This window comes from Onychomys torridus, chromosome 4 (genome assembly GCF_903995425.1).
Source record: "Onychomys torridus chromosome 4, mOncTor1.1, whole genome shotgun sequence".
NCBI classification, from domain to species: domain Eukaryota; kingdom Metazoa; phylum Chordata; class Mammalia; order Rodentia; family Cricetidae; genus Onychomys; species Onychomys torridus.
The window spans coordinates 39,157,304-39,181,591 of NC_050446.1; the positions used below are offsets into that span (position 1 = coordinate 39,157,304).

Consider the following 24,288-nt stretch of genomic DNA (forward strand, 5'->3'; position numbering starts at 1 on the left):
CACAGTTTACATAGAGGAAAGAACTGTATGTAAAGACTTACATGTGAGTCAAAGAAAATCAACCATTGCTAATATAAATGCTATACACTTTAACTCATATATATGAAATACGTTAATTTTCGTTAAAATATAGAACCATATATTTAACAGATAAATAATATAAATTAATTAAACATGAATATCGAATAGAAAGGATGATGTTAAATATCTCAAATATTTACATTTAAATAGTCATAGGCATCAGTTAATATTAATGATATCAACATTTTATCAAGCTTTGAATAATTTTCATGAAATACAGAAGAATAGTGAATTCATAAAAGTTTCTTCATGGTATTTTAATGCCTTGAGATTTACATACTATAATAGTAAAGGCAATCTAACTTTATAATGCTATTTGATTAAGGGAAGTTTTAGTCTGGACAACAATCAGTGGACAAGATGAAAGAATTGGAAGGAAATAGGCAAAATATCTGTTTGCAGACAAAGTGTCCGAGTAACTAGGAAGTCATCCTAAGCCAGCAGTTCTTGCAAAGTTTCCAATACATGAGTGTTGATCTCCAACGTTTGACTTGTTTCCCTTGGAGAGGAAAATATTCTTGAAAACTCTTTCCTATTCCATTAGAAAATAGTCACCATACCTGAAAATTGTCATTTTATCAATGGCACTTTTCATCATAGAAGTTCGCAATCATATTAGAGATGCCCTTCCCTAAATGTATTTATTCATTTTCTGTGATAGTATTTGAGTTAATGAAATGCACTTTGGAATCTCAGCCCATAATCTTCTGAAAGGTGGTGACAGTTGAATTAAATAACATTTTAGGCAAAAAATTATAATGGACAACAAAATTCTGAAAGCTGTTCTACTGTCTGAGGAATCTAGTAGTTCTATGGATTCTTACAATGCATGCATTTTAGCTTTGTGAATATAACAAAAAGTAGCAGCTTTATTTAAAATCTTACAATTTTCCTAAATAACATAAGCCAAACTTTTTAGATCTTAAATAATACCTACAGATTTTCAGTATCAAAGTTGTTGAAACTGCTTTATTTGTATTATTTGACTTTATTTTATGTTTAATTTTAAAACTAACACTGTGATTTTAAATGGTATTTAAACTTTGAAGGACTTTAGTGTGATAAATATATTTATGTATTATTCTAAAGTATAGCAGATACAAATACTTACGGTTTCTCTATATCAGAGGGTGGTTGTATTTAGTATACATTCTCTGTACTGTAGTACACATTCTCTGGAAATGTCTGTACTCTGGAAATAACAAGAGCTTACTGTCAACTAGTGTGCTTTATGCTTGATATTAGGAATTAGGTCATTACTAATATCACTTAAAATATTCAGAGAAAGTAGTTCCTAATTCACTTTATGATTATCAGCTTTGTAAGGTAATATTTTATACTTTTTAATCTTAAAACAAGAATAGCATAGAACTGTAAATCTCCAAATATATTTATTACAATTATCACATAATAGCAACACATTACACATCACAAATATTTACAAAATGAAATATTAGTGCTAATGTTTAAATATAGTTCATAACCTGAGTATAGCTTATGAAATATTGTTCCTTAAATATATGAATGAAAACAAAAACTAGATTTTTCAAAGTATAATGTCTAGCATATTTGCTGTCTGATTCAATCTCATCACAGTTGATTTCACACTGGGTTGACTCTTGGTATATGTTTTCTTACAGCTTTTAGCAATTGATATTTCATGTAGTTTCTGATTATATGACATAAATTATTATAAGAAAGCATATATATGCTTATTTAATTTTCTATAACTTGAGTATTACCGCTCAATTTTTACAGAACATTTAATCAATTTAGTTTTAGATGTATCTAATGTTCTAACTCACGAAAATATGGACAAATGTTGTGAAACTGGTGATTGAAGACATCTTTTAGTAGCACAAATGCATTATGTAAAAGGCTTTTTTCAAATAACAGTCATTATTTTGAGAATGGTAAATTGAACGTCTGATCCTGAACAATTCAGTTGTAGCTACACATTGCAGGTAGAGATGGGAGAATGGAAGCTCATCTGACTTCCTCTGAAGGATATACACTGCCTTGAATTATATATTCAAAAGTCAGAATCTTTGTCTGTGATTTGAGGCAGATTTTATTTAAAATGTCATTTTATGCTTACATTCCCAACATACATTATTTTTCTGTGTTTGATGAAAGCAGAAAAATACTAAATTCTAGAAGAAGTATTTCTCATGTTTGAGATCAATGAAAATAAAAGAGGGATTGGAAGCCACTGATGGAATGGAACTGTAGTCAAGGCTTCAACATTGATTTTTATTACTCGCTTCACTGTGAAATTAACTAGTGAAGAGGAGACGAGGATAGGTAGGGGAAACTAAAACTGAGTTCATTATCATTTAATTGCTAACTATGGGCAGATTTCAAATGAGTTGTGCTTGCAGAGACTGTTGCATAGTGAATGATGGATGTTAATGTTTTCTGGTCATGGTCATATTTCCGGCTCCATTACCTTGATCTTTTGTACAAAAAGGGAGAACTACAGCATAATTATATTTTCAATAATGTTCATGGAAAATGAATGCAACTCTAGTTTAGTGATCTGCTCTTGGCTAGTAGACAAACAATAGAGCTTCTGTAACTGAATTGTTATAGGCACAAGAGCACATGTTTCTAATAAGCTCCATCTCTAAATTTTATTGCTAAAGAACATAGGGATTTGGATTTTTAAGTGTAATAGGACCTAAAAATATGCTGAGCACGTAATGATATTCATCCTTTCTTATATTGTTAAAAATGCTTCAGTCAGAGCATGAAATTTATGCCTTTTTAAGTATGTGCAATTAGTTTTGATTGATGTTTAGAAATCAATGAACTTTAAATTATGGTTACATTAAATTAAGTTTTGAAGGCAGCTTTTCTTAAAAGAGAATAATCATTTAGAGTTTTAAATTGATTATTGGCTTAAATGCTCTTGACTGACTTCTCCCATTTCTATCTGTAACTGATAATATTTCTATTGATATAGTTCTATTTAATTGAACGTTCATGCTTACATCATAAGCTTATTAAAATTCTAGTTAGTTTAGCTAAATTGAAGATCATCTTTTACCCAGTATGCCTAGAACTATGTTAGTAATTGTTTGTATTCTGTACTAACAATCTCTTTCAGCAGGTCAGGTTGTTTCTCCTCAGTCTGCTCCAGCCTGTGCTGACAATAAAAATGATGTTAGCAGGGAAAACAGCACTGTTGACTTTAGCAAGGTAAGCTTTTCTTTCTTCAATCTAAGTAAGCTGCTGAATCTCTAGTGGAAACTCATTACCTGTTGACACATGCATCCGCATGCCTTTTATTTAGTTTCTTAGCCAAAGCTTGAAATTGTTATATACAATGTTAGAGTTCAGTTCACATGCAGGGCTTTGATTATTTGAGAAAACAACTATGTAAATTTTATGAATCATCTTGTGGATTCAGCCACTTGCAACATATCTCTTGAAGTAAAAACAACAATTGGACTCTATAGGAAGCTTAATCTGTTGTTTGAAAATATTTGCTAGATTTTCCCCCTCAAAATAATCTTCTTATTATGTAGAAAGGCAAGTCATTTGATATAAATCTTTACCTTAGAAGTCAGTGTAAGGATACCCTAGAAGGTAAAATAAAAGTTTGAATAAAAACATGCCTAAGACTGATTATTATGTTGAGGGCTGCTTCTAGTTGGATATTATCTAAATAAGATAATTTATTTGGATTTATACTAAGAAGACAATGAGTTAGTGAAAATGAAGGGACTTTTGGTTAATGCATTCCTGACTTTGTATATGTGCTACAGTAGCTATGACAAAGTAACAGTTGAATAGAACAAACAAGTTTTAATACTGGTCAGAAATAAAGATGTTGAACAATTTTATCTGAGTGGCTGATAAGGAAGTAGTACTCTGATAAAGCATCAGCAATAGGAGGAGGAAGTGGGAATGGACTTTGGTCTGAGGAAGTAATGAAAATCAAAGTTCTGAAAAGATTGATGGCAATCAGCTCCTTGGACCTGTTTTAGCATCCCTGGGACAGTGTCTCCTTGAGCTAGGCTAGTTCAGTGCATGCTTTTCCTCTGGTGCCTGGTGGAGGATTGTGGGAGCATGATGTACCAGCTGAAGTCTGTTAATTATGCGTGCAGGGACTGGGAGGCCAACAAAAGGGGCATACTAGTCCATGTGGGATGAAACAAAGGCATGAAAAAGGACCTCCACACCAGCAAGAGAGAGAGGTGAGGGCATATTTGGGCTCTATTTCTACAGTAGTTCAAAGCTCATTTCACTGTATGGAGGCATGTAATTCAAATATTAAACCAGTTTAAATGTATTCCATCTGCCACTCTAAGAATTATATTTTTAAAGCATTACATCATCATTCATCTGTAAGTTATAATAAAATTGTCACAAACTACCATAAATTTAATTTCTGCTGTTCTTAATTCAAAATAATTTCAATCTTAAAAGTAATGACATTAAAAAATTGACCATCTTTTAACAATGGAATATTTGACATTTTTCAAAAACAGTGAATTTTAAACTATGTAGATCATCACTTGAATAAATTACTTTTAAAATTAAAAATGTATACATTGCATTTTACATATTTATGTTATTTTGGAGTTTTTGGTGACCTGTCTTCATGACCTTCAAAAATAATTCATCATCATTAAAGAGAAATAAAGATTGCCAATTAAAGACAGAACAGTAGTCTTATCCCCAGGTCCCCCTAACAATTAGAACTACAGAAATGTGAAAAACCAAAGTTTCTCTCTTTTAATCCTCTCCTTCATCACTGCATGTTCATTTACTGGCCTATTTAATGAAGTTTAAGCCAGCCATCTGCATCTGTCTTTTGTCCCTAGCATTGTTCATTGGAAAGAACATGCCTTTTGAATGCTATCTGTGTAGCATCTATCTATTACTGCTTTTATAGAAGCTCTCTACACTGCAATCTTATCATTGCCTGAAATAAGTATAATGCATGTTTATTGTTTTGTTGTGGAAATTAATGGTATTAATTAATTAATGGTTTTACGGTTTTTCAGAGACTGAGCATAAAGTAGCTACTCAAGAAAAAGTGGCAAATGAATTAAGAGTGGGAATGGCAGTGTCAAAATAAATGCCAGACCAGATTTAATATGCTGATCTCCACAGGACCTTTAGTACCTTCAACAATGTTTGAGGTTTTTTTTTTGAAGGAATCCTATAATATTCAAAATAGTTTAAGTCCTTAGTTTTAGAGTAATAAAACAAAATAAGAAATACTCCTGGTTTTATAAACTGGTAGAGCAGAGATTTAGAGTTTTGAAGGCATTGTTGTGATCCATCACCTTGGAAACAATACTTAGTGCCAGATTTTGAAGGTGTGCAAGTTAAGATGTTTTTAACCTAATGATTTCAGTTTGGTGGTGGTGGATTTATTAAAATTCAACGAATCTCCACATTACTGTGTCCATTTCAATATTTTAAGTAGTTATATAGATCCTCAATCTGACTAAAAATTGAGATATTAAAAAGGCCCTTTTTCACTTTATGTAACTTGAGTCTATGTTCTATCAACCTTCAATCTACACATTTTTAGCCTCTATAGGCCCATCAGGTTTATTCAATTAAGTAATTAATTAAAATAATCTATTACATCAGATTATGGCTCTTTCCATTAAGCCTTCAAAAAGTAGATGATTCAAAATATTATAAACATCTTTGTTTTCTTTTAACAGTAGAAATGGCTATTTTATGTCAATAGTGATTTTTTTTCATTTTTTATTATTATTAAGAGATTTTCTATTCATTTTATATACCAACCACAGATTCCCTTCTCCTCCATCCTCCTGTCCCCCAATCCCTCCCAACCTATCCTCCATTCCCACCTCCTCCAAGACAAGGTCCCTCATGGGGAGTCAGCAGAGCCTGGTATATTCAGCTGAGGCAGGTCCAAACCCCTCCTCCCTGCACCAAGGCTGTGCAAAGTGTCCCACCATAGGCACTAGGCTCCCAAAAGCAGGCTCATGCACTAGGAACAGGTCCCAATCCCACTGCCTGGGGGTCCCCTAAACAGTTCATGCTAAACAACTGTGTCACCTATCCAGAGGGCCTAGTCCAGTACCATGGGGGCTCCTCACCTATTGGTCCACAGTTCATGCATTTCTGCCAGTTTGGCTAGTCATCTCTATACATTTTCCCATCATGATCTTGATGTCCCTGCCCATAGATTCCCTCTTCTCTCTCATCAATTGGACTCCTGGAGTTTGGCCCGGCACCCAGCCATGGGTCTCTGCATCTTCTTCCATCAGTCACTGGATGAGGGTTCTGTGATTAGGGTATTCAGCCATCTAATCACCAGAGTAGGCCAGTTCAGGCACCCTCTTGACTATTGCCATTAGTCTAAGATGGGGTCATCCTTGTGGATTCCTGGGAACTTCCCTAGCATTCTGGTTCTCCCTATTCCCATGATGTCTTCATTTATCATGATATATCTTTCCTTGCTCTCCCACTCTGTCACTGTTCCAGCTTGAATCTCCCATTCCCCTATGTTCTCATCCTCCATTCCTTGCCCTCCATTACCCCCTCTTCCCCAGTTTGCTCATGCAGATCTCATCTATTTCCTTTGCTGGGTAATCCATGTGTCCTTCCTAAGATCCTCCCTGCTAGCTAGCCTCCCTGGAGCTGTGGGCTGCAGTCTGGTTATCCTTTGCTTTACATCTAGTATCCACTTATTAGTGAGTACATACCATGTTTGTCTTTCTGAGCCTGGGTTACCTCACTCAGGATATTATTTTCTAGTTCCATCTATTTGCCTGCACATTTCATGATGCCATTGTTTTTCTCTGCTGAGTAGCACTCCATTGTGTATATATGCCACATTTTCTTTTTCCATTCTTCAGTTGAAGGGCATCTAGGTTGTTTCCAAAGTCTGGTTATTATGAATAATGCTGCTATGAACATAACTGAGCATGTGTCCTTATGGTATGACTGAGCGTTCCTTGGGTATGTTCCCAAGAGTGGTATAGCTGCGTCTTGAGGTAGATTGATTTCTAATTTTCTGAGGAACCATCATACTGATTTCCAGAGTGGCTGTACATGTTTGCACTCCCACCAACAGTGTAGGAGTGTTCCCCTTGCATCACACACTCTCCAACATAAGCTGTCTTCAGTGTTTTTGATCTTAGGCATTCTGACAGGTAAAAGATGGTATCTTAGAGTCATTTTGATTTGCATTTTCCTGAAGACTAAGGATGTTGAGCAATTCCTTAAATGTCTTTTGGCTATTTGAGATTCTTCTCTTAAGAATTCTCTGTTTAGCTCTGTAGCCCATTTTTTTAAATTGGATTGTTAGGTATTTTGATGTCTAGTTATTTGAGTTCTTTATATATTCTGGAGATCAGCCCTCTGTCAGAAGTGAGGTTGGTGAAGATTTTTCCCTTTCTGTAGGCTGTCGTTTCGCTAGAAGAAGGAAAAGAATACCAACAGTGATTCTTTTATTTCAAGTGGTCCTAAAGAAGTGTTCCCTAATTCCGCACCTAGAAAGAACTTCTGTTTTTTGCTTCTTTCTGCTGCACATGAACCATATTAAGAGTAAGAAACCTTAGGCATTATTTAGGGAAAAAACTGAGTCTTAGAGAACTTAAAAATGCTACCTGCTCCCGATAACAGTGTCAGGCACTGTAGCCTAGAACGAATCTCTATTAACCACTGGGCTTTTACTAATAGCCTTAAGACTTGAGTTTTCTTCTTAAGTTTCCATCTCCTTTTCTTTCGGCTCTAAGTGTGCCTTGGCCAGCCATCTACAGCTCCACTGTGGTCTCCTCTCTTATCTTGTTGCCTAGAGATGAGCTATTCTCATCAATAGCTTAAGTCCCAAATAGCTAGAATCAGGCATCGTTCCCTTCTTGGCTTAACAGTGGGGCCCACAGAGCCTAGAAATATAGTATAAATCCAGGAGTCCCAAAATGTAGCTTGGCTCCTTCAAGGTTCTCTTTAAAGCACTAGAAACTTCCAGGATTTTTCTATGTTTGTTTCAAGTGTTTCAATCCATTAGGGGAGTGTCTTAGAAAGCTATTGTAACCTAGACTCTCAAGTACTGTATAGTTAGCTATATAGTTATACAAGAATAAATTTGTGCCGGGTGGTGGTGGCGCACTCCTGTGATCCCAGCACTTGGGAGGCAGAGGCAGGCAGATCTCTGTGAGTTCGAGGCCAGCCTTGGCTACTGAGTGAGTTCCAGGGAAGGCGCAAAACTACACAGAGAAACCCTGTCTCAAAAAAAAAGTATAAAATTGTGGTTCTTAAATAAAATCTTTCATTTTAATAAGATATTGCTAAATGAGATTCTTTATGAATTGTGAAGTAATATAAGTATAAAAACATAGGACTATTCTAGGTATAATTCAATCTGAAAATCTGAATATATAAATATGATTAAATGTATTATGAAATCTACCACCTTCCCTAAATATCCATGTGATACAAGAAAAATATAATGGTTTTAATACAATGATTGGCCCCAGACACATATAATTTATTATATTTAAAATAAAAAGATAAATTTGCTGATCTGCATAGCTTTTACTATGTAATAGGTATCAATTATATATCTGGTTTAATGTAATTTAAAGTTATATATAAAGGTCACATTTTTTTGTAGATTAAACTTCTTTAATGTACTATGCAATCTTTGACTCAACTGAATTTCAACTTATAGCAGTTAGTTAATTTTGTATTTGCTCCTTCTCTGAGGTATAGAATTTAATAACAAAGACTTTGATATTTGTTGAGGAAGAAGTAAATTTGAATAAAGTCATCTAGGCAGAATTTATACCTCAAGCATTACCAATAAATTTCATATTAATTACAAATTATGTTTTTATTTTTAAGTTAAAATTTGTACATCTGTGCGTGTGCATTTGTGCGCATGTATATGTATGTGTGTGCATTTGTGTGCATGTGTGCCTGTGTGTGGGTGTGGGTGTGTGCGTGTGTGCGGGCGTTTGTATGCTACAGTTTGTATGTGAAGACCAGAGGACAGTAGGTAGGAGTCAGTTATCTTCCACATTCGGACTCAAGGGATCAAACTCAGGTCTTAAATTTGCCAACAGGTGCCTGAACCATCTCACCAGTCTCTATTGGGCTTTGTAAAAAGTCATTTTCTCTTTTACAGTTTTGTTCTGTTGTATTAATGCCATGGGTTGATAATATTTAGTTATTTATTCTTTTAAACTTGGAAAATTTTGTAAAACATTATTGTATATTTCTCATAGTGCTAAGAGTGGTTAGATGGAGGCTAAGCATGAGGAGTTGCATTCAGATTCCTAACACCCACATAAATGCCAGCAGTCTTGATAGACTGCCTGTAAACCTACCATAACACTCAAGAAGCAGACAGGGATCCCTGAAGCAAGCTGACTAGGTAGATCAAAGGAATCAGGGAGCTCTGGGTTTAAGAGACCTTCCTTAATTATATAAGATGGAAGAAGATATTTGACATTAACTTCTGGCATTCTCACACATAAACATGCACATTAACGTGGAAGACAAGCTCCAACATGTTGAAGGTTGTTTTGGGGGGTGGAGAGAGGAATGAGGAAGTATTAGATAGAAATCTAGACGGAGACGGAGAGAAAGACAGACACACAGGATAGCTTCAGGAGGGCTATCCAGCCGACTTGAGATTTATTCTAATGTGCTTTTTATACACTACCAAGGAGAGAAGCAAAAAACCTCCCCCTTTTAGGATCAAAGTACAATGTACAGCCAAGTGTAGACCCTTCAAAACACCTGGTAACCATGCCCCTGGCCATATCAGCTCTGCTAAGTAAAGCAAGCTCAGATTTTCTGGCCTTGAGTAAGGCCTTACTAGGGAGCCTCTGTGGGCCCCCACAATTTACAACACACATGCACATTCAAACAACAAAAAATATCACAAACATATAGCTATAAAACTGCTATTATATTTAATCCTTTTAATAAATATAGCTATATGTACAGTGTTTATTATTTTAACAGCCATAGCTTAAATATAATTTATTCCATATCTTTAAATATCTGTACTAATGCCTTAATTTCAGAAACATTTTAAACATAATCATTATACTATAGTTACTGATTTATAAGGTATTTTAAAAATTCTTTTATTTTTAAGATTATAATTATATCATTTCTTCCTTTTCTTTCCTCCCTCCAAAACCTCCCATATACCCTTTCTTGTTGTCTTCCAAATATATGTCCTCTTTTTCATTAATTGTGATTAAATGCTTCTGGGTGAAATATAAGCTGCTCAGTCTATGTTACTTGTGTGCATACAATGTACTTTAAAACATTTATTAATTTAAAACTTTTTGGACTGGTATTTTCTAATTTTTAAGCCTTCAAAATAATTATCTTGTCTAAAACCATCTTCTTACCCTCATGATACACAGCAGAGGGCTCCCCCCCCGTCCCCCCCCCCCCCCGTCCCTCTTTCTCTGATATTCCCACTTTGATCCTTGGCCCCTTTTCATTAGCATAATTGCATAAATCAATTACTAGGGCAGATAAACTTCTTGTCCCTAAAAAATGTTCCATAAAAAGCAACTCAAATGACTTAGGAATAAGAAATAGGCCTTGCAAATTCTACTTTAAAGTCGCTGTCTCCTTTTCATTGAGGCCCCATGCATAAAACTGATAGCTATTAAAGACTGTGCATGCATTTCAGACATCACCCTTTACTCTTAACACTTCTTCTTTTTAGTGGTCCTTTTTGTTTTATTTTCATTCACTTAAAAACAGACATTTCATAGTAGAAGTAATTCAAAATGCTATACTTTTTACCTATTTTTTATTCTGTCATATCCCTGTTATATGGTAAATAACTAAAACTGAAGAATTTCTTAGGCCAACTATACAATATGAAGAACAGCATAATTAGAATAAAAACAAATGTTAAATCCATATCATACTCTATGAATATATTTATTTTAAATTATCCATGTTAACTATTAGTGGAAATGTATAAAATTAATCTGTTATAAAATATTAAATTTGTAGACACTATAATTAAACATGGTTAAAACATTTATTTGTGATGTAATCTATCAGGTCGATCTGCATTTTATGAAGAAGATTCCTCCAGGTGCTGAGGCTTCAAACATCTTGGTGGGAGAGCTTGAGTTCCTGGACAGAACTGTGGTCGCCTTTGTCAGATTGTCTCCGGCTGTCTTGCTCCAAGGCCTGGCTGAAGTTCCAATCCCAAGCAGGTAAAAGTATTCAAGAAATTTTCATGCTTATGGAATAATTTCTTTTAGGAAATGGTAATATTTTAATACAATTTTCTGATAGATCGTTGATTAGGAATGGATTTATTATCCATAAACCTACTGTCTCTTGCTTATAAACATGGGGGAGTACTTTAAAAAGTATTCTGCCCTTTCTTTCTCCTTCTGAAACTTCTTATTTCATTTTAGGCATGCTCCTTGTCGATAGACTCCAGGTCTATTTCACAGTTTTTCAAAGATTATATTGAACTATGTTTTTAAGAAGAGAATCTAAGTATGTGTTCATACCAGAGAGGACCATGGAAGACTTAGTTCTGTTGGAGTAGGCCTTCAACATCTGTGGAAATGCCTGGTTGGGATCAAATGTTTCACACTTCAGCACTAGGACATTTGGTCTGTTATGCTCGAGGTTTGAAGAATCATTGGTAGTCATCCAATGAAAGTGGGTAATTCTGGTCAAAAGACCAATTTTAATTTGGTGACCTGAACTTGTTTTCTATTTAGCGATGCATTGAAACTAATAGATAAAGATAAAATAAAAACTGAGTTCTATTATTATTGATTCCTGCTTTATAGATATAAAGGTGCTCATGGGTAAAGCTGTGAGAAAAGTAAAAAAAGAGTAGAATATTGACGTTAGCATGTTAGACTCTTACTGCTTTATTCCTTTACTAGGAATCTTGTTTTTGCCTTTCCTGAGACCACTCAACCTGATTCTTATGCCCATCTGGTTCTGTCTGCTTAGGGAAATTGAAAGATTTGAGAAGTGCTGCTGCCATGGCAAGTGGGTTTAGAGAATGTTTTTTCTTCTATGAATCTCTGATTCTAACTCAAAACATAACACAAATCACTTCACTGTTTGGTTACAGATAAGATATTCAAGAAGTAGGGGATAGTAGAAGTAGGAGAACCCTCGTTCTGTAAGGGCCCCTTGGTAAGGACTCTGTAAGATATTCAATTGGACCACCTGTATGCTTGGTTTGAGTGAGAAACCTGGTTACCATCAAGGTTATATAAATAAATGTCTATTTGTCCCATTTGGAGGATACTGATATAAATATAAAATTGCAATTAAAAATTGGAAGATAAACTGAGTATATTCAAATAGCATATAATTGTGAGTATAAGATTGTATTTTTCTATATGCAAATTACACACTATTAAAAGTTTCTAGATGCCAGGCAGTGGTGGTGCACATCTGTTGTAGAATTTTAAGTAGACAAAGATGTGTTACATTTGTTCATGCTGTGAAATATTATTTTAACTGTGTAAAAGTGCATTACATTTGTTTCTCCTACATTTGTTTGTGTAAAGATGTGCTGCATTTGTTTCACTTTGCCTGCCTAAGCACCTGATTGGTCCAATAAAAAGCTGAACGTCCAATAGCTAGGCAGGAGAGGGACAGTCAGGGCTGGCAGGGGGAGAGAATAAACAGGAAGAGGAATCTATACTTGAAAAAGAGACAAGAAGAGGAGAAGGAGAAGAGAGGAGAGAATGAGGGGCAGGCCTGGGGCTAGAAGCTGGGTGCCTCCAGCCGGCGGACACAAGAAGCAATGAAAGCAAGACATATAGAAGGAAAGAAAAAGTAAAAAGCCCTGAGGCAAAAGGTGGTAAACAGGTTAATTTTAGTTAAAAAAGCTAGTCAGGTATGAGCTTAAGCATGGCCAAGTGTTCCAAACTAATAATAGGTCTGCTGCATGGTTTGGGAGCTGGTTGCTGGCCCAAAGGGCAAGCCTAGTACGTACACCTTTAATCTCAACACTTGGGCGGCAGAGGTAGGTGGATCTCTATGAGTTTGAGGCCAGCCTGGTCTACAGAGTGAATTCCAGGACAGCCAAGGCTACAGAGAGAAACCCTGTCTCAAAAAAAATAGAGAGAGAGAGAGTTTCTGGAAATCTGGGTTTCTGATTTCATGTGTCATGTTTGCTAATTGTAGAATAGTCAACTGTAGCAGTTTCAAATTCCCATTCTGTTGGATATTGATATTTCGCCACTGAGGAAGGTATGTGGAGACCTATGAGTAAATGAGAGCTATTTATGACATTGACAGTTTGTATATTTCAAAGAAAAGAAAAATTCCCTGGAGTAGAGTATAGCCATGATTAGGTTATATACCCTCCTCACTTTGAGAAGTGTCCTCATCCATACTGACACAGCAAAGTATATGTAGAGACAATGAAGAAAAAATTGGGGAGCACAATAGAGCCATTCACTATGTAGGGAAAGATTCAAAAGACTGGGATGTTTATTTAGAAAAGGTGGAAAATCAAAGATTAGACAAATAGAATAAAGGAAACTATCTGTGAACCCCAATTATCCTTTCTTAGGAGGAAAAAGGGCATGCCATAATTATAAAGGCAACATACAGTAGATGTGTCAGGAAAATAATCTTTTAGGGTTTTATAAATAGCACATGCAGTAGGAACTTTAAAAATAGCAAGATACTCACAGGTTAGAAAATTTCTCATAAGTATTATAGTTGATAAAGCTTCTGCCACCACATTCAACAATTTTTTTTTATATTAACTCTCTCACACACAGAGTTGAGTTTGATTTGAGTTCAATTATAACTGATGGAAAATTAATGTTTTACATAACCTCTAAGATTGTCTAATAGGTGCTTCATATAGAACTATATAATCGCTAAAACTTACAGCTAAACAAAGCATAGAATTATATTAACTAAGAACTACACCTGATAGAGTCTTCCTTAATAATGTAAACCATTTAACACATGAACATTCCAGAATACTACTGCAAAATACTGGTACTCTTTAATTTTCACACCTTTTTCTTTTCTTCTGCCGAGCTAATTTTTAAGTCCTAGCAGTTTTTACAAGAATGTGTGTACAGTGACTGGATGTTAATAATGTGTTCTCTCTTAATGCACAATACTGTATTGCCCTTCTTCCACTCGGATGGTCTTCATTTTGTGTACTTGTGAACTTTTCTGCTTCCTATTCAGAAAGATTCAATTTTCCTATCATCTTTGTCTAAGGACATACAATGTTTAAAATTCCTAGTCACAAATGCAAGGGCTGTGTAGACAGCTAAATGCATAAACCCTGGAGTTAAAAACAACCCAGTATTCTCATTGCTTGATGATGTCTCAACTGTAAAACATTTCAAAATCATAATGAACTATAAGAAATTACAGAAATATTTCACATCAAAGTCCTTAGTTTGACTAATTCCATTGAGATTGGTGACTCTGCTCTACTAAGTTTGTTACATTTCTAGCTTGAGTTTTTTTCTTCTTAATTACAGATTTCTGTTCATTCTTCTGGGACCCTTGGGAAAGGGTCAACAGTACCATGAGATCGGCAGATCAATTGCAACCTTAATGACTGATGAGGTATTTATTCATGTTTCTAGGGAATATTTTCCTCACGAGCTATACATAGGTTTGGGGGTTCATTTAATGATAGTTTTCTGGGAATCATATTTCTCTGTGTTGAATTCCATTTTCCCAAGTTTTCACTACCAACTTTCCTTGAATAAAATTTATCCAAAAGGATAAATTAAAGCCGTAAATAATAATTTTTGAGAGCTTACATGGTCATAAAAACTGTTAAACATTTATAATATATTTGGATTTTCAACATAGTACATATGCCAACATTGTAAGCACTACTTAAATGTTAATAGCATAGAAAATTTGGGGAAAAATTACATTGCTTTTTCAATAAAAACTAGTATTTAAGATGCATAGGATATAAAGCTGGGCAAACACTGCAAGTTCTCTACAATTGCCTGATGTAGATATAGACATTCTCACTTTGTGATTTTAAAACTATTAATGGAGGTATAGACAGACTTTAAGGGGTTGCTGATCTCCATTATGCAAATATATTTATTTGTAAAGGAAGAAAACGGTGCAGTGCTATTTTGGATTATAGAAAGCTTTCAGTAGCTTCTCAGAGTGATATTTCAAAATGTAAGATCTTAAAAATCTGAACCAATGATAACTCAACAATATGACTGATCAAACAAGATGTGAACAGAACACCAATAGATATACTAACATGAAGGAAGGCAGTCTCCAGGGCTCCTTTCCCTTGACAAAGAACTACAGAGAGAGAGTTAGTCTTCCTCAGGACTAACCTCAGCTACTCAATACCAAGTGATCATCCCTGAAAATGTGCACACAAGCTACACTAAATAGACTTGGCATGTTATATTAATATATTTGTTCATTTATATGTGTAACAATAATAATCTTTTAAAAGAGGCCATGAATGTGAGAGGAGCATGTGGAAGGAGTTGGAGGGAGGTGATTGGGGATTGTTAATTTATTTAGGTATTTATTGGACGTGAACTACATATCATCACTTGTGCAGTTTGTGGATAAAAATATGGACAAAAGCTTTTTCATTCACTGACCAAATATTTGAAAGATGGAGTGACAGAGAAGTTAAATGTACAATACATGGACATAAGTACCATGGAGGAAATCACAAGAGCAGTGAAGGGAGACAGAGGTGGCATGAGGAGCTTCCTAAGTTCAAAAGGACTCAAGAGAGCCCAAAATAAACAAGGACATTGAGATGGGAGTATGCCTGGATCACATGGGACATTTAGAACAAAAAAGACTTAGCAGGAATGAGGCCAGAGAGGGAACAGGCCAAATGTATAGGACGTTGGTTTATCACAAAAGAACTTAAACTGACCTGGGAAACAAGGGGAAGAGTTTGAGTAGGGAACTGAACCCAAGTCACCCTTAAGTCATTCTTGACACCTTGGTTTCACATCCACACCCAGTCCATAACTAACCCTTCCAGACTCGGACAACGTGTCCAGAATCCAACCATGTCTTGCTTTCTGCATGGTTTGTGTCAGGCTTTGTCATTGTCCAGTGTTTGCTGTTCTCACAGGCACCCACTATTGCATAAGTCTATTGTAGAAACTATCTCTGCTCTTGCTCTGTTTCATTTTACTAGTAACACAATGGTTAAAGCAATCCCTCTTCTGCTCAAAGCCCTCAAATGGCTCCTATTTCATTCAGAGTCAGTTTTGACCAGTTGTAGTTTTATATAATGGTCTCTTGTTGTGAGAACCTAATTAGTCTTATCAGTGAAACCCAGGAGTCAAATATTGGGGTAATAACCTGAAAGATCAGAGAGAAAAGGAGCAGCCACTAGTGACTGAAAAGGGATCAGACTACAGTCTCCTATTGAAAAGAGAAAAAAAAAAACTTTCTTTGATGAAAGCTCCACTTATCTGTGGATATAAGATAGATATAGGAATTATGCTGCTTTAGTAAATTAGCAATAGTAGGTTCTCTTATAAGATCTACTACTGCACTAGCCCTGGCTGGTTGGCTAAGTTCCCAGCAAAAGGCATGATTTCACTTCTGTTGATATGTAAGATATGAATGACACTATTGCACCCTTAGTGGTATCAGACCATGCTGGGTGTTGTTGTGGTTCGTAGATATTGGAGCTGGATAGCACTATAGGTTGCCTTCATCCTTTAAAAGCATGCAAGTCCCCTGTCCATGCTATGAAAGCTAGTTCTCATTGAGGAGGCTTTCAGATCAGACTCATCTCAGAACATCTGGTTCTGGTAGCTGAAGTGCATGTTGTCTTAAGCAATAGGGATTTATCTTCAACCTTTGGAAGGCAACCAAGAGCAACAGCAATACCTTATACTGTTTGGGAAGTCTCTTGGATTCCCTGACTAACAACATAAATGGATGTTTCTTATGCCTGGTGCTGGGTTTTTGTGAGAAAGTCTATGGTTCCAGGGGTATTATTTCAACTCAAGTGGGATCATTATATTTGAACTGCATATATGTGTGTGTGTGTGTGTGTGTATGTATATATGTATATATATATATATATATATATATATATATATATATATATATATATGTATGTACACACACACATATATATATGTACATACATACTTGCCTGCATTGTATACAACTTTGATTAACAAAGAATATGATCCCTTATGCACTTGCAGATACACTTAGCATTAATTTACTTTTTTCTCTCTCCTTCTGTGTTGACCCCTCTCTCCCATCCCAACTAAATGCCATCATACCCATTTTTGCCCATTTTCCCTGTATAAATCACGTGTTCAGATTAGATTTCTATTATTACATTTTATTTAGTAATTATGTTTCTATTGTTTAATATAATTATTTTTCTTACAAAATCATCAAAAGGATATTCTGAATCTTAAAATCAGTGGTTTCTACAAGCAAAACCTGTGCTTTAAAGAAAAATAAATGTAGCTATTATCCTTCATCAGTGAAGCTTTTGCAACAGATGGAGACTATTACAGAGATCCATAACTGATCATAAGGCATACAATAAATGACTGTAGAGGACACATCTACAATGCAACCCAATATCTAAAGCTCTGGAAAGATATGGAAGAAAGGGTTGAAAGATTGGGCTATCTAGTCTCAGGTTGTAGGTCACCCAAGCAGTATCAGGCATTGATCCATCTCGTGGAGTAGGCCTTAAATTAAATCAGGTATTGGTAGATTACCCATCAAGCTTTGTGCCACCATTGCCCTATCATGTCTTTCAGGGAGGACACCATAGTAGATCAAAGGGTTTGTGGATGAGTTGGTGTTTGCTGTTCTCTTTCGGTGACATACCAAGGATACTAGCTGGTGAAGGCTATGCGGGCACCAGCCCATCCTCTCTGTGTTCAATGAAATTATGCAGGTGTTGTCTTCAGCAACATCAGGCCAGAGGCCTGGACATCAGTTTGTGGAGAGAAAACTGTCTTGGCAATAGTCTGGGTTGTCTGGGGATTCCCATGGGACTCATTTGGCCACAACTCAATTAGACATGACCCAGTCTGAGGACTGGAAGCTTCATTTGGTGACAAGAGATAACCAGTTGAGGTGCTCTGTCTCACTCATTATTTAGTGATTTTATTTAGATCACCTTCAAATGTGTATATATTCTAGGAAGTTTCTACTGTGTTAGGTTTCCATACCACCCCTCAAATGGCCCTCAGTCTCTCCCTGAATACCCTCCCTAATTGTCCTCTCCCTCCCCCTCCCCACTTGGTCCCGCCATTTCAGCTCCCCCAGTCCACCCACAACAATCTATTATATTTATATTTACTAGGGAGGTCTATCTGCAACCCCCCAGTCTCTTATTCTATGCCTAACCTCTGTGGTTCTATGGATTGTAGCTTCTTTATCATCGGGTTAACAACTAATATCCACAAAGAAGTGAACACACAACATATTTGTCTTTCTGAATCTGAGGTGCCTTTTTCAAGTTTTTTTTTTTTCTAGCTTTACCAATTTACCTGCAAATTTCATGATTTAATTTTATTTTTTTCTCCTTTTTAAAAATTTATTACATTTGTGTTTTAATTTTACATATCACCCATGGGTTCCCCTGTCCTCTGCCCTCCCGCCCCCCCCCCCAACTTCCCCCCAGCCCCTCCCCTCCATTCCCATCTCCTCCAGGGCCAAGACTCCCCTGGGGAATCAATTCAACCTGGTGCATTCAGTACAGGCAGGTCCAGTCCCCTCCTTCCAGGCTGAGCAAAGTGTCCCTATATAAGCCCAAGGTTCCAAACAGCCAGGTAGAGCTCCAGGAGTCCAATTGTCAGAGATAGAGGAGGGACTGAAAGAGTGTGAATTGTTGAGACCAAGACTGGAAAAGCACAGGGACAAAGAGCCAAACTAATGGAAACACATGAATTATGAACCAATAGCTGAGGAGCCCCCAACTGGATCAGGTCCTCTGGATAAGTGAGACAATTGAATAGCTTGAACTGTTTGGGAGGCACCCAGGCAGTGGGACCCGGACCTATCCTTAGTGCATGATTTTATTTTTTAAATGGCTGAGTAATACTCCATTTATAAAGGAAATGTGCCACTTCTGTTGTGGGATATCAAGGTTGTTTCTAATTTGTGGCTATTATGAATAGAGCAGCAATGAACATGCCTGAGCAAGTGTCCTTGTAGTAGGATGAAGCATCCTTTAGGTATATAATCAAGAGTGTTACAACTGTATCTCAAAGTACATTGATTCCTGTCTTCCTGGATAACCACCACATGGATTTTTTTTTTTTCTGGAGCTGAGGACTGAACCCAGGGCCTTGTACTTGATGGCAAGCACTCTACCACTGAGCTAAATCCCCAACCCCATGGATTTCAATAGTGCCTATATAAGTTAGTACTCCCACCAGCAATAGAAGAGTATTCCCCTTTCTCCACATCCTCACCAGCATGAACTGTCACTTGTTTTACTGATCTTAGCCATTATGACAGGTATACACTGGAATCTCAAAGTAGTTTTGCTTTGCATTTTCATAATGGCTAAGGATGTTGAACATTTCTTTGTTTCTCAGCCATTTGAGTTTCCTGTATTGAGAATTCTGTTTATATCTGTACCCTTTTTATTGGTTTATTTATTTTCTTGTTATCAAACTTTATGGGTTCTTTTTATATTTTGGATATAAGCCCTCTATTCGATGTGTAGTTGGTGAAAATCTTTTCCCATTATGCAGGCTGCTGCTTTGCCTGATTGACAGTGTTCTTTGCCTTATAGTCACCTTTCAGTCTCATGAGATCCCATTTATTAATTGTTGATCATAGTACCTGTGCTAATGGTGTTCTGTTCAGAAAGTCTTCTCCTGTGCTATTGAGTTCAAGGCTATACCCTACTTTTTATTCTGAGAGGTTCATGTTACCTGGTATTATATTGAGGTCTTTGATCCATTTCCAGTTGAATTTTATGCAGCATGCTAAAATGGATCTATTTGGATTCTTCTTCATGAAGCCCTCCAGTTTGACCAGTACCTTTGTTGAAGATGTATTTTTTCCAGTGTGTATTTCTGGCTTCTTCATTAAAAACCACATGTCCATAGGTGTGTGGATTTGTGTCTGGGTCTCAAATTGATTCCATTGATTAAAATGTCTGTTTTTATGCCAATATAATGCTGTTTTTTTTTCTTATGATAGCTTTGCAGTACAACTTGAAATTGGGGATGATGATAACACACACACACACACACACACACACACACACACACAATTCTTTGATTAGTTGGGATTGTTTTAGCTATCCTAGGTATTTTGTGTTTCCATATATATGAAGCTGAAAATTTTTCTTCTAAGGTCTGTGAATAATTGTATTGTAATTTTGATGGGCACTGCATTGAATCTGTAGATTGCTTTTGGTAGGATGACAATTTTTATTATATCAATTCTACTAATGTTTTTAATAGGTTATTATGTGCTACTGATTTTCTTCTGCAGGTATTTCATGATGTTGCTTACAAAGCTAAAGACCGAAATGACTTGGTGTCAGGAATTGATGAGTTTCTGGACCAGGTCACAGTTCTCCCTCCTGGAGAATGGGACCCAAGTATCCGGATAGAACCTCCTAAAAATGTTCCTTCCCAGGTAGGTATATTTGAAAACATTGTTGACCAGCCTCTAGGCAGCTCAAGGCTTGGAGGGAATCCACAGCATTGGTGGAGCTAAGACTTTTCTATCTGAGTGGGTTAGGAAAAAGAGACTTACACATTCTCTTGATCATTTCCTTCTTTATTGATCAGCCTCTTCTGATGGACTGACTGGCCTGGCCTCAGCTGACTTGGATTTGGCTGACTTCTAGCTGGGAACAGCCATGTAAAAGTCTATTTATAGATTATTACATAAAGTATTTCCTCATACCAAGGTCCCTAACCTTAATCTACATGACTTACTGAAGGGGAGCATCACATGCCTTCATGGCTGTAGTCCTTCATTATGCACTGTATACAATATACAATAATACAAGAGCTCCACATGTGCCTGAGGAGTCTTATGACCAAGGTCATAGGATGGTGGAAAGGCCCCTTATCAAAACAATCATTGTTTTCTACAAGGATTCTTCAAGGTCAAGGTACTTCTAAAAAATATCTGTTCATTTTAATTTCCATTTCATACATTGATTTTGCTAAATTCCTACAGAGTACAGATAACATATTTTTCATCTCCCTTACATGATTAAACCAAAGTCATCCCAATATTCCATATACATTTACATCTAAGTAACTTATTGCAGATCAACACAGCATGAGCAGACAGAGAGTGTCTATTCACAGACAACTCCTTTGATGGCAGATTGCATGCTGAGGCTACCAAGAAAGAATTCTGTTGCCTATCTTAAAAGTTAATCTTACAAGGAATCCTAAAGGAATAACAAACCTAAACTTTTGTACATAAAAGACAATCAGTTGGCTGTACTTTAGATCCCCAGAGTGTATGTCCATCTGTCAACAGCCTCTTATATCAGGAGATTGAGGGCAGGGATGGGTACAAGGAGTTAATCATGACCTTTGATCAACAACCAACCATAACAGTTGGACGCTTTGTATTTTTAACCTCAGATATGGGTCCTATGGACATTAGATTGTTTTCTGTGGTTTTTTTTTTCATCTTAAAGTTATTTTCATAGCATCTGATCTAACCTGAAGTTATTACAAAGCTTTGTTTCAACCAATGATACACACAAAAACCTTGTGACTACATCTTTTCAACAGAGGATTAGAGCCAGTTTGGCTCCTGAGGAATTTCTATTGTTCTCCTTAATCATTAACCTGAGCTGTGATCTAAAGCACCTCCTAAGTTGGAACTCATGAGCCTAGTTGTGAAACATATACTTGTATATATTTTTATTCATCAAAGCTCTATATAAGCTAGCATTATTATTATCAGTTAGATTGCACAGCCTAGGGAGGAAGTCATAATCATAATAATTTGCAGGAAAGAATGTCCAGCAGAGGGATGCAAGGGTGGTTCAACATATGAAAGTCCGTCAATTTAATACACCATATAAACAAACTCAAAGAAAAAAAAACACACATGATCATCTCACTAGATGCAAAAAAGGCATTTGACAAAATCCAACACCCCTTCATGATAAAGGACTTGGAGCAATCAGGAATAAAAGGAACATACCTAAACATAATAAAGGCAATTTACAGCAAGACAACAGCCAACATCAAATTAAATGGAGAGAAACTCAAAGCAATACCACTAAAATCAGGAACAAGGCAAGGCTGTCCCCTCTCCCCACACTTATTCAATATAGTACTTGAAATTCTAGCCAGAGCAATAAGACAACATAAGGAGATCAAGGAGATACAAATTGGAAAGGAAGAAGTCAAGCTTTCCCTATTTGCAGATGACATGATAGTATACATGATTGACACCAAAAATTCAACCAAGGAACTGATACAGCTAATAAAAACCTTCAGTAACATAGCAGGATACAAGATCAACTCAAAAAATCAGTAGCCCTCCTATATCCAATAGACAAACAGGCTGAGAAGGAAATCAGAGATACATCACCCTTTACAATAGCCACAAATTATATAAAATACCTTGGGGTTACTCAAACTAAGCATGTGAAGGACCTATATGACAAGAACTTTAAGTCCCTGAAAAAAAGAAATTGAAGAAGATGTCAGAAAATGGAAAGATCTCCCATGCTCATGGATAGGCAGGATTAATAGTAAAAATGGCAATCTTACCAAAAGCAATCTACAGATTCAATGCAATCCCCATCAGATTACCAACATAATTCTTCACAGACCTGGAAAGAATAATACTCAACTTCATATGGAAGAACAAAAAACTCAGGATAGCCAAAAGAATCCTGTACAATCCTGAGGCATCACAATCCCCGACCTCAAGCTCTGCTATAGAGCTACCATAATAAAAACAGCTTGGTACTGGCATAAAAACTGATATGTGAACCAATGGAATTGAACTGAAGACCCTGACATTAACCCCTCACCTATGAACATATAATTTTTGACAAAGAAGCCAAAACTGTACAATGGAAAAAAGAAAACATCTTCAACAAATGGTGCTGGCATAACTGGATGTCAATGTGTAGAAGGCTGCAAATAGATCCATATCTGTCACTCTGCACAAAACTCAAGCCCAAGTGGATCAAAGACCTCAACATAAATCCAGTTATTCTGAACCTGACAGAAGAGAAAGTGGGAAGTAGTCTTGAACGCATTGGCACAGGAAATCACTTCCTAAATATAACACCAGTAGCACAGACACTGAGAGAAACAATCAATCAATGGGACCTGTTGAAACTGAGAAGCTTTTGTAGAGCAAAGGACATGGTCAACAAGACAAGCCTACAGAATGGGAAAAGGTCTTCACCAACCCCACATCTGACAAAGGGCTGATCTCCAGAATATATAAAGAACTCAAGAAATTAGACATCAAAATGCCCAACAGTCCAATTAAGAAATGGGCTATAGAACTAAACAGAGGAAGCTCAAATGGCTGAAAGACATTTACGGAATTGCTCAACATCCCTAATTATCCTGGAAATGCAAATCAAAACAACTCTGAGATACCACCTTACACCTGTCAGAATGGCTAACATCAAAAACACAGAAGACAGCTTATGCTGGAGAGGATGTGGAGCAAGGGGAACTCTCCTCCATTGCTAGTGGGAATGCAAGCTTATACAGCCACTTTGGAAATCAATAGAAATCCTTAGAAAATTGGGAATCCATCTCCCCCATGACCCAGCTGTAGCACTCTTGGGCATATACCCAAGGAATGCTCAATCATACTACAAGGGCATTTGCTCAGCTATGTTCATATCAGCATTGTTTGTAATATCCAGAACCTGGAAACAACCTAGATGCCCTTCCACTGAAGAATGGATAAAGAAATTATGGTACATATACACAATGGAGTACTACTCAGCAGAGAAAAACAATGACATCATGAAGTTTGCAGGCAAATGGATGGATCTAGAAAAAATCATCCTGAGTGAGGTAACCCAGACTCAGAAGGACAAACATGGTATGTACTCACTCATAGGAGGATACTAGATGTATGACAAAGATGACTAGACTGCTACTCACAACTCCAAGGCGGCTACATAAAAAACAGGACCCTCAGAAAGACACAGGGATTGCCCAATGACAGAGAAATGGATGAGATCTACATGAACAACCTAGATGAGAGTGGGAG

The 24,288-nt window shown here is 36.4% G+C and overlaps 1 protein-coding gene across 6 annotated transcripts in view; it reads left to right on the forward strand.

The window, feature by feature from the left end:
• The window catches only part of Slc4a10 (solute carrier family 4 member 10), a 276,084-nt gene that overhangs the window by 178,903 nt on the left and 72,893 nt on the right, over positions 1-24,288 (forward strand). For 3 of the 6 annotated variants that reach the window (XM_036185514.1, XM_036185517.1, XM_036185515.1), the window contains exons 7-11: positions 3,191-3,282; positions 4,194-4,283; positions 11,125-11,282; positions 14,568-14,655; positions 20,548-20,694. In XM_036185514.1, the coding sequence (XP_036041407.1) occupies positions 3,191-3,282; positions 4,194-4,283; positions 11,125-11,282; positions 14,568-14,655; positions 20,548-20,694 (575 nt within the window). The remainder of the gene's footprint in view (positions 1-3,190; positions 3,283-4,193; positions 4,284-11,124; positions 11,283-14,567; positions 14,656-20,547; positions 20,695-24,288) is intronic. The other 3 variants (XM_036185516.1, XM_036185518.1, XM_036185519.1) reach the window with 3 other exon arrangements.